General features: G+C 36.3%; 1 protein-coding gene across 1 annotated transcript in view; it reads right to left on the bottom strand.

Annotated features, from left to right (window-relative positions):
- spock2.L (SPARC (osteonectin), cwcv and kazal like domains proteoglycan 2 L homeolog) overlaps positions 1-12342 on the bottom strand; it is a 101716-nt gene that overhangs the window by 10820 nt on the left and 78554 nt on the right. Inside the window, exons 3-7 of the mRNA XM_018225395.2 lie at positions 11929-11974; positions 6837-6951; positions 5673-5787; positions 4315-4432; positions 1710-1832 (exon numbers count right to left, since the gene is read on the bottom strand). Of these exons, the coding sequence (XP_018080884.1) occupies positions 1710-1832; positions 4315-4432; positions 5673-5787; positions 6837-6951; positions 11929-11974 (517 nt within the window). The remainder of the gene's footprint in view (positions 1-1709; positions 1833-4314; positions 4433-5672; positions 5788-6836; positions 6952-11928; positions 11975-12342) is intronic.

The raw sequence follows: 12342 nt of genomic DNA, 5'->3' as shown, positions 1-12342 counted from the left end.
CAACCAAACCAGGCATTTTCCAGTGCAAAGGAAATTTCTATATGAAAAGACTAAATAAATCTGACAGCACTGTAATTATAATATTTATTCTGACCTTAATCTGCACAAGATTATAATTTTTTCTGGGATTATCCTGTCTTTTTCCAGCTAAAATGTTTACATTCATGTTGTTTACATATTATTTTAGAGAAAACCAAAGATGTTCTTTCTATTAAAGACCCACAGCTGTAGATGTGCCCTCTCTTCCACAAGGAGATTGTGATAATTAACTTCTAAAATGTTTTGCTCTGCTAATGAGGTGCTAATTTAGCAGTGACTCATTTCTCACAAGCACGAATCACGCTTTTGTGGAATGCAGAATGTTCCAATAAATCATCGACCAGCGTTTCCTTGATTCTTCATACAGTACCAGATGCATTCATTAAACCTATTTATAAAGAGTGAGGTTTATGCTGATAAAGTGTCTGCACCCTGTTAATTAAATAAGGATCACTAAAATAGAACTGGATTGATACAATTGACAAAAAATTGGAAATGTTGGAGCTAAATCTGTAATTTGTAATTATTTTCCTAAAGTTGTCATACACAACTGCTGACTGGCCGGTAGCTTACTGGTTCATATAAGCGGGAGGCATATTGATGTTCTCCTAAACCAATATCAATCTGAGGAGCTGGGAATGTAGTCCTCTCTAGGATGGGTGAATTTGCGCCGTTTGCTTCACCGAAAACTTCGCGAAAGAGCGTCTGTTTTTTTATGCCAGCGAATTTTCACAGCTGTTTTGAGAATTTATTCACCATCGGCGAATCAGCCAAATTTGCCGCAAATTCGCGCCTGACAAATAAATTCGCTCATCACTAGTCCTCTCCCCTGGTGTCAAATAATTGGATCTGCCCAAAATAGCCTACCAAAAGGGATCTTTTCATGTATAGACAGATTTTAATTTGTTTGGCTGACTGTAAATTTCATTATCACCTCCCACAGCCCTCCATTATTTATAATCCCCTAACATGAAGCAAAAACTAGCAATGTGTGTAGTCGGACATTATTGGTCTGCCAAGGTTTTTCCATAGCTTGTACAGAGATACTCCCTAAGGGTCAGGACACACAGGCAGATTCAGGGAGATAATTAGCCCAACGACAAATGAAGTGAAGCAACTTCGGGCGACTTTGGAAAATGAATCGTACTGAGTGCCATCCCGGCAGGAAGGCAGGGGAGGCAGTTTGGGGGGATTAGTCGCCCGAAGAAAAGGAGATTTGTCGCCGGGCGACTAAACCCAGCCGAATCTGCCTGTGTTCCCTGACCATAAAACTCTCCCATAGCTATTCATTTGTACCAAGAGAGCAGGGTATTTATGTATTCATTCAAAACTGTTCAAAACCCTGGAAACTACAAGGGTCTCAAGCATTATACTTAAACAAGTAGTATTGACTAACTATGAGGTACACAACAATCACAAATTGCACAAAAAGTTTAAATTTAAAAAATGACAATCATTTAAATGAGGTGCTGAATCATGGGGGCTCCACAAGAGCAGAAAATTTGAATTAGGATTAAGACATAAATCATCATAACAATTAAAATATTTGTACTCCACTAGCGCAGGTTAAAAACACTAGGCTCCAGTCACAGATCATTAACCTGAATGTTGACAATGCCACCAGTTATTGTTGTTCAGCTGTTCCTCTAGGTAAATAAGATGTATCATACCATTCACTTGTTTGCTTCCAGGGTTTAATGTGTTATTTTGTTTGGAATTCTCATGAAGAAGCTGGAACCAGTCCCGTAAACGATCCCCGAGATCAGCTAGATCCTGACCTGTACATGTCTCTCCTGTATAAATCAAACATATATATAAATGAAACTTTTTGGATGATTGGCTAGTATATTGCAATATATGTGATGAAAGAGATGCAGAACGTGTTCTTTATAAAGCCCTCACTCTTTTCATTTTTGCATTCCAAGTTTAACAACATACATTTTTTGGACCTTTAACAATGTTGTCCAACATTTTCCCATTAGTGGGCAAGATATAATGGTCAGATTTGTCGCCCTCGATTTTTAGACACTGCTCCGAGTGACGAATCTCTTCCGAAAATGCCTCTCCATTGCCGGTAATAGAAATCGAAGTCGGTATGTCCAACTGATCGCTAAATCGGCAGAAGAGGAAACTTCGGGCGATTTAGCCATCAGTTGGACATTCCACCAGCGATTTCTATTACAGCAATGGAGAGGCATTTTTAGGAAAATAGTTGCCCCCAGATGCGCTTAAAAAATAGTGATGTCATGTCAAAAAGGCTTTGGGGCCCAAAGGTGTACAGGGGACTGTAAAATGCTACTAAAGGCCACATCTTCTATATTATTTCTGCATATGGTGTTGATGTTAACAAAATCAAATTAGGTAATAGATCACATTGATAAAAATGTAATAAGTAGATACAGAACTTACCCTTTCTGTTTTAAATGAAACTGCTCTGACTGAAACTCTCTAAGAATATGGAAGAATTATTAATCTGATCAGTCCTAGGGTAGGAAAGCTCCTATTTACAGCTCCCATTACCACTAGATCCACAGAGCTGCTGGTGGTTGCAAGATTTGAAAGGCTGAAGTTGGCACTACCCAGCCTTAACTTGAATAGGCTTCTATAAAAAATTGCAATTAAAACCCTATTTACCAACAAATTATTGAACAGCATCAGTTGTATAGAACTTGGGACTGCTTCTTGCCTTTCTTATAGCTAAAATGACAAAGCCTGTGCACAGGATTGAGCAATTACACAGATGAGAGCCATCGCCTGTTATCTCACTGGATTTATGCCCTGCTTTCTGTTCTTGGCAACTTTCAGTATTTGTATTACAAGCTACTACATATAGGAATATAAAAGCCAGTTCTGCTTAGTGTATGTATTTCTATGCTGAACATGTTTTGCCATTTGTGTGGTTAATGAGTGATTTAAACTCTCACGCTACAAAATCACTTCAAAATACAGTACAGGTATGGAATCCATTATCCAGAAAGCTCCAGGAAGGCCATCTCCCATAGATTCCATTTAAATCAAATATTTCAAATTTTTAAAAATTATTTCCATTTTATCTGCAATGAGAAAACAATACATTGTACTGGGTCCCAACTAAGATATAATGAGTCCCTATTCGAGGCAAATTAGTCCTATTGGTTTAATACATGTTTAAACTATTATTCAGTAGACTAAGGGGATAATTTACTGAACTCTGAATGCCAAAAACCCAAATTTTTTCCGGAATTTATTATACCCCGAGGATATATTATTATAAGTCAATGGAGAAGTCAAAAACATATTTTGATCAGCGCTGCATTTTGTGCAATAATACAAAGTTTTCGGGGGAAATTTCCGAAAAATTGGTGAAATTCTGAGTTTTCGGGAGGAAATTCCAAAAAATTTGTACAATTCGTATTTTTCATGATTTTTTTCGTATTTTTTCCAGCAAACAAAATTTTCGGGTACGTACATTAATAAATAAGCCGAAAAAACCTGTGCAGATTTGGTTGGGTTTTTTTCAGAAAATATTGAGATAAATTCGTACTTTGATAAATAACCCCCTTAAGGTATAGAGATCCAAATTATGGAAAAATCCTTTAACCAAATACCCCCAGGTCCCAACCATTCTGGAAAACAACAAGTCCCATACCTGTAAAGTAGAGCTACAGCCTATCTTTATGCATTTAATGTGCAAAGAGGAATATAGGAAACTAATAAATTTTCATTTTAACCTTCTCAACTATCTATAGGTAGAAATATCATTAAAGCTCTGAGCTGCTGTAGATGGATACGTGTATTATTTTCAAGCACCATAACTAAATATTAAATATTAATGTTGCATTGAGCTAATAATGGCATGGCCAATCCTTCTGAAACTCTATCATCCATGGCAGGGCTTTTAAACTAATGCTGTTTGGAAAGGATTTTTTGCTAGAGAATGGTTGAGTGGATCTCTAGTACATATCAAATAACAAAAACAATAGCAACACTTTACAATAAGGGCACTGCTTACGTCCGGAGAAATGTCAGTTTTACTCTCAGCTGTCAATTGATCCAACAATCTGCTAAGGATGGACAAGATAGAATTCCCTTACACCAAAATATAGTGAATTTCTTATAGTTTTGTTACTTTTTTTTACCTATTTCTAAGGAATAGTGGTCATGGTGGAAATTGAAAAATTCCATTATGAGTCTATGTAGTGTACGGTGTCTTCAAGCATATGTTAACTTTGTCTTTTACTACTCATGTGGTAGAGGGGAGCTTCAAATAATAACCTTGGAGCATTAAAGACTTACCTTGTTTGCCAGCCTCTGTGGTAGTGGTAGGAGTTTGTTCTGTTGCACAAGGGCATGACCCTTGGCATTTAACAGTCAGCTGTTTGCTATTGAGGCACGCTTGTTGCTCCAGTTTACACTGATGTCAGAAAGAGAAACATGATCAGATAGCAATTCCTAACAAATAAAATCCTTTTTTTAATTGAAAAAGTATATGCCCCTACAAAATGCTGCAAATAAAGTATATAAGGCAGGAGTGCACATACTTTACTAATGTGAGGTCTGCTTTTAGTAATGTTGTCCCATTATAATCTACATCCATAAAAGCATTGTTAGCATTCTGTTCCATGGAAAATATTACTTAAATACTGATTAATGGGAAAAAGTATATTGCTATATATATATATGTCTTATGTAACCTTAACATAATAGATATCTGATTGAAAGGCATGAAACAGGAGGGTGATATACTGTAGTCAAGCTGTTTGTTGACATTGTTGACATTGTCTTGAGATCTACTGATCACCGATCTACCTTTTGGGCACCCCTGATATAAGGTATAGATAAGGATTTTGATCAAGGACATGCCTTTATTGATACAATATAGATTTTGAATAATGCCACCATAATTGATGTTTCCTAAATTATACATTATTGATTTTTCTTTACTTTTTATTGACATCGTGGACATCTGCCCGACACCAACAGCTAACTTTAAAATAATCAAATATTTGCTCACATTATTTTAACTGCACTAAAGCAAGTACAGACTGATTGCTAGCGCTATACCAGTACAAAGTTCTCCATGTTACTGCACAAATGCATTCATTTGCATTATTTTATTCTAGCCAGATGAGCTTGATAAACTTGCATAATCTGTTTGACTCTATGGAATATGTGTTAAGATGAGAAAGCTTGAGTCATTCTGTGAATTCCCTGGTATAAAATATGACTCATGCTGTATAAGTCACTCTATTATGCCAGCTGCATTCTAAACGTGAGTAACAAACAGAATTAGCAACCTGGTTGTACCACTGGACTTTTTTTTTACATAGGGGACAAGTAGGAACATGTATAGCCTGTCCTAGAGGTGCACCTGTAGCATTTATCAATAGATGGTGCTGTTTTATCCAAGTCTGTAGCTAGATGCCTCTACTATGGCACAGTGGACACCAGTTTGGAATAATCGACATATCCAAAGACTTTATCAGTATACACAAAAATTTACAGATATATATATATATATATATATATATATATATATATATATATATATATATATATATAATATAAAGAACCTGCTAAAGAATTAACTATAGTCAGCATTTATGCTGAGAGTGCTTTGGCCTGTAAACCATGAATTCCAGTTGACTCCTTACCACAGAGCTGTACGTGTGTCCATCAGAACCACAGACTGCAGCAGGCTGGGTCGCATGGCACGGCTTGCAAAGACTGTCTTTGTTTCCATGAATCTTCATGGTGGGCTGTTTAATTCTGTCCAGGGAAAATGAAGTGGGAGAAATTGTGAGAACAGAATGGAGGATTCCCTGAGAAACTTGAGTACAGGTTTCCATATTTTTTATCTCTTGTCAAAGAAACTGAATAATGAGGATTTTGAATAAAACTAGGAGAATGTCACAAACATACCAATGCTGTAATCTTGGCAACCCATCCGATCATGAAAAAAAATTTGCTGCATTAAAATAAGACACACGGTAGAAAAGGTGCGGCCCTGTCAGAAACTCGTGCAGTATTCGCATATTTTTCACTGTTTCACAAATTTTTCAGCGGTTTTGCAATTTTTTTGGAGAAGCGAAATGGGAACGATTCGGTCATCACTACTGCAGTTACCACAGATCTACATTAGCAGACTAGAGGCCTACATTACCTATAGATCTTTATCATCTATAAGTCTCTAATTTGGCACTTGGTCCATACATGCTCCCAGCAACCTGTGGCAAGTGCCATTAAATTAATTTACCCTGCCATAATGAATTGCACATATTTCAGTGCATTAGTTACCAGCAGCATAGACCTGTCAGTAACTTCAGAGTACCCCTCACTTGTATCTTGTCAACTGCACTTTTCAAATGTAGTTATTCATGTTTTTTTCCACAATGCAGCATTTTTCCCTAAAATGCTCACTAAGTGGCACCCACCTCAAGGGGCATTGGGTGCCGATATGGAAGCAGATTTTTGGCAAACCATGTACAAGTTGCAGCTGGTGTGCTGTGTTATTAACAGCATTAGTGTCAGTGGACTTTGCACTTGTATTGTAAATAGATGTTACAAATTAGCATAGCAGTGGTTGGAGCAATGACATTAAACATTTAATTGTTAGCTTTATGTTACAGGGCCAGAAGCAAAGTGTGCCAATGTTCTAATATAGTACCCATATGTTATATTGTTAATTAAAATAAATCCTTGAAATTTTTTCTCCATAACTGTATAATGTCTTCCAAGTTACCCAACGTTTCTATAGATGGATGGCTCTGTCTCCAGAAAGAATATCTCTTTAGAATGTAAGACCATTTAGTTCTCACCTGTGCTCCAACTTCTTACGGCTAATACACATTGCTTTTTGGTAACCATGCGCAATGCAAACTTTGTGTCGGCTGCATTTCACTTTCTGGCAAGGATCCTTTGTAGTGTCCAGAGCTGGAAAGAAATATTTAACTGTAAGCGCAAGACAATACGTTTTTGAAGGTTGATCGCATTCTGGGAATGTTTTGTTGAGCTACAATGTTCTATTCCGGTAGAAACTGGTGTGATATTTATATTTCTTGGGATGTATGGCACTGTCTGGGCTTTGTTTATAAATACAGCTGCAAGGAATTTACATAAACATATCTCAAAACAGAACAAAAAATATATATAGTTAGACCAAGGGCCACAAGGGATGCCAGCCCCTAGGTCATAAAGACTAGCTAGGCTCCAGGAAGAGACCACATTATACTGCTGCAGTGCTGCCTACAACAGCTTTCTCTGGAGAGTGAATTGGTGGGAATGGTGGCCCTAATAATTATTTTTTTATGAGAAAATGAACTACCCTCATCGTGATTTCATATTTGCAAGACCCTAATTAAGTTCTAACTCCACTATTACAGTTCATTTCTTTTTTTACCAATAAAACATTGTGTGTTTACAAAATCACAACATGGTTGTCACGTATACATCCAATGCAGCTGTTTAAAAAACTTGCTTGTTGGCGCCAGATACAGCCTTTGGGCCTTCAGTTGGATAGCACTCCCTTCAAGCTATATATATATATATATATATATATATATATATATATATATATATATATATATATATATATATATATATAAATATATTTATATATAGTGGTATATATATTTATATATAGTGGTATAGTGGTATAGTTGGCTGGAACATGCTTCACTAAATACACTTTTTTATTTTGAAAAATATCCCTGTGTTATATATATATATATATATATATATATATATATATATATATATATATATATATATATATATATATATATATATATATATATATATAAAATCCCTCCAATGACGGCACTCCAGAATCAGTCACGCTTGAGTCAGTAGTTATCGATCAAACAGGTTTATTAAAGTGGTCCACTTTAATAAACCTGTTTGATCGATAACTACTGACTCAAGCGTGACTGATTCTGGAGTGCCGTCATTGGAGGGATTTTGCATTGTTTTACAGACTGGCACCCGGCCCTTGGATTGTTTATGGTCGTGCGTTCCTGCTTGTTCAGGTATATATATATATATATATATATATATATATATATATATATATATATATATATATATATATATAGTGCAACCACATTTCACCTCTTATATAATATTGCAGGAGGGTGCTTTCTCTATAGCCCTAGTCCCTATGTTTTTTTCTTTGTGGCCTTTCATTTATATATGACCATTTTATTCTTATGTTTAATAAATAAAGTTAGCATATTACATTCCCATCTTCTTCAATTTATAAAACAGATTTCAAACAAACACATTTAATACAGAATAGTTTCTGAGTGACAATAATAACTAGGTAGGAGGCTGGCTTTAGGGCAGTAACAATGTTTAATAAATCGCCTAAGCTATAAGAATGCCAGTTTAAGTGAGATGTATCAGTATAACAGAACATATGCCATGGGATGATTTATATATCCTGTCCATTCAGCCATCCCGGTTCCACAATCACATTTACACAAGCTCTTAGCATGAACTATTTGGATCAGTAAGAACTCAATCCTTATATACAATAATAAATCTCAAGTAGATAAGACTGGTAAGGCTGCTGAAGGTATCCCATGAGAATAACGGGAAAACATCATTCTATCGACAGAGGTCAGAGACTGAATATTTTGAATTTTATTAACTAAAACAGTGATAGCCTAGTGTGATTTAAAGCCTGCAATGCTGTTTCACAAACAATCCTTGTCATTTTTTTCTAAGCTTGTGATTTCCTCAACCTAATATTTCACTGCTCTAACTGTACTCAATGATGCACCATTTACAAAATATTGAAATAATAATCAATAAGCATCCTGTATAGTTTAGTTGCATGTTTACATGAATGACAGATTCCCTTTAAGTGACTATGACACTGTTATGACCTGCATACTAATGTGAAATCAACATGCCATACACATAAGATGCATCATTTTCTTTTGCAGGTTTTTAAATTAACTAATAGCATTTGTTATGACCTGCAGTCCGGTCATGATGCCCATAGTATCTTCTCTTCCCCTCTGTAGCCAAAGAATGTGATTGACACTGGAGGATGCCACTTCCAGCAAAAGAGCAGGGCATTACTGTGGCTACATAAACATCTTCTTATGGGGCCTTCATTAGAGTTGGGCAAGGGGGCAAGTAGGTGACCCCTCTCATGGTCCCTACTCATACCTTAGTATGCTTCTTTCACATGTACAAGCACAGGCCTATTGGAGCCCCTTAGTGCTCTAGCATTTGCATACAGGATTGTAGTAAATGACCCTATGGTCAAAGCTGACTGGTCATGCCCTTCCTTATCCCCACCCACAGCCCAAACTTCTCCTACTGTGTTTTTATCCCTTAACAGGAAGACCTAAAATGGTATGGCCAGACAAACAAGGATGTAAACTGAACTCTCCATAGCTAGATAATTCCCTATGGTTTTTCAAAGCATATAATGAGCCATACCAAATAATATTCCATAATAGGTGGCCCCTTGTACAATTTCCAGCTGCAAAAAAACTGGGGATTGTAGCACTTTAATAGAAATTAGAAAGTAGTTTCCAGTTTGAGTTTAGCACTGACAAATTCGAGGTAATGCTGTGAATTTATTAATACTTGAAAGCCAGAAGGTGGACCACCCTGAGTTTCATTTTTCAAATTTCTAACATTTAGGAGGTTATTTACTATACCATGATTTTTTCTGGTCTGGGTTTTTTGAGAAAAACTTGAATTTTTAGTGTGCGAAAAAAAACTTTTTGAAAAAAAACATTTTGAAATTTTCAAAATGTATTATACCCTGAAGCTGCAAAAAGTCAGAATCCCAAATTCCGCCATCTCAAACCTGCCAAGGTCATGTAGAAGTCAATTTCAGACGTCCCTTTTACTATTTATAAATTTCGTCTGTTCTGGATTTTGTCCGATAATCTTAAAAATTCAGGGTTTTCGGGCGATAACTTGAAAATTATGAGCGATTTGGGTTTTCGCTCGATTTTATTAAGATTTTTCTCAACCCGACTTTTTCAAGTTATTTTATTCATATATAAGATAAAATTGTGGATGGGAGTTTGGTAGAGCTTGGTTAAATAAAAATATGAGATCAATTTGAGTTTTAGTAATAACCCCCCCATATACAGTGTAATAGTATGTAATTTATTTATTATTTACCTAATGGCCCTCAGCAATAGGAATCATAAGGTAAATGCCCTCAGTGTCCTGCCCCCCTCAGCCAAGAAGCCCTGTTTTTAACATAGCACTATTTACATGTAAGAAGTTGGGCTTAAATAGTGTTTTCATGAAGTCTATATACTTGGAATGGAATTAAATGCAGTTCCTTTCCCACATTGTCCCTGAGTTGTGTGCCACCACCAGTTCTGTGCACGGCTGAATCCCTGGCGCTGTGAGTCACTAATTAGCCCTTTATATAATGCCTGGCTTTTTTGTGCTCAGCCACAGCCGACTGAAGCTGAAATGATTTTTCATCTTCCCTCCTGCTCTGCTGGTTAGAGATTACATTTATGGCGGCACGAAGAGTATTTAAGGTAATAAAAAAAGGACACAGGACGGCTATTGACAACATAAATTAAGCAAGGATGAAAGGCTTAATATTTTATTCAGCAGATGTGTGCTGACAATGTATTAATGATTGCACAGGAAAAGGACAGAAATTAACCACTTAATTGGCAAGGAGACCAGCACAGCACTGCATGTCCCTCAAGTAGCACAGAGGTTACATTTGACTTTAAAACAGCATTTTAATATGGACCTGGTATGGTGCTGTAAAAATGGCTTCTTTAGGCTTTTTATTGTGAATTATTGGGTGGAGGCAGTCTGTGCATATAGTACCCATATTTGGATCGTGATCTGGAATAAATTAAGGCTCTTTGTTTTTATCAAAATCCTGAACACTATGTCAGACCTCTGCTATACATAAATGTAGCTGGACCGCACAGAGCACCATTAACCCTTTTTAGAAATTTTAAGATGGATGTAGCGTCACCACTACAACCCTTTTGGCGGTTATACGCTTTTACCCTGTCTTTCATGATTTACCAGCTAACATCAAGTGGCTTAAAGGTGCAACCTGTTGTCCCAATGATTTTGAATGAGGGCTCATTTTAACATAAACCATTTCTACTATAAACTGTAGTATATATATATATATATATATATATATATATATATATATATATATATATATATATATAATGATTACGGGTAGGTTTTTCATGGATACCTTATAAGACATAAGATCAACAGGGTTTACGCTTGGTCAGGTCATCCAATATTTTACCAGAATGTGTCATAATTCATCCAGTGATGCAGTTTCAGTGAGGTGCACTGTCTGCTGGGTATTTAGGTAACTGAAAATTGTGAATGATCCACTTGTATTTGGGATGGCCATTCATTTATATAATAAAGTCAGTGATGAATAAGAGATGCTCTCTGAGACAACCCAGAAAGTCACAGTTTGACAGTTCATCAAAATCTATACATTACTGGTCCATATTTAAGAAAAGAAAAATCGTACATTCTACAGGAGGCTTCTGATGTGTTCTGGACTACAACCAGTACAACCAGTACCTGAATAAGCAAATTCAAGCTGCTACTAGACTGACTGATGGCCATTCCCTACTCTAAATCTAAATCTTTGGAAACAACTATATTTTATGGACACCAAATAGCCACAATTGATTTCTTTCAAGTATTCCGTAATCGCTTGTGCTTGTCTGCTTGCACTGCTGCAGGTGAGAACTAGTTTTCTCCACAAAGTGTGCTAGACATTTATAGCAAGTAAAATATTACCCTGTTTAGAATAGTTAATAAGAAGCACTGGCTGATACTACAAGATGTGTATTGTTGACTATACACATTAATCCAAGTGATTCAGTGACACAGAATATAGAATAACGCTTGCTATATTACCTTCATCTCCTGGCTGATTATCCTCCCAACTTTTGATATAGTCATCCTGTAAAAGCAACAAAGCAGACTGTTATAATTTGTTTAGTGTCAGGTCTATTATATCAAGGTTCTATAGCCTACCAACATTTCCAGTTCTTTTTATTATTAAAGAACTAAACCATAAAAACGAATATGGCTATAATTTTTTTTATTTTATATACTAAACTTAGTGCACCAACCTAAAGGCTAAACATTTCCATAACAGCAATGATCCAGACCTTGAAAGTGGTCACAGGCGTTTCCCATCTTGGATTTTGTTAGGAGTGCCAGTGACACTGCACATGCTCAGTGAGATCTGGGACACTTGAAAATAGGAGTGCACTGAATCCAGGATACGGTTCGGGATTGGGCCTTTTTTTGCAGGATTTGGCTGAA

This window comes from Xenopus laevis, chromosome 7L (assembly GCF_017654675.1).
Source record: "Xenopus laevis strain J_2021 chromosome 7L, Xenopus_laevis_v10.1, whole genome shotgun sequence".
NCBI lineage: Eukaryota > Metazoa > Chordata > Amphibia > Anura > Pipidae > Xenopus > Xenopus laevis.
The sequence above is the reverse complement of the archived record's forward strand: the minus strand, read 5'-3'. Positions and strand labels throughout refer to the sequence as shown.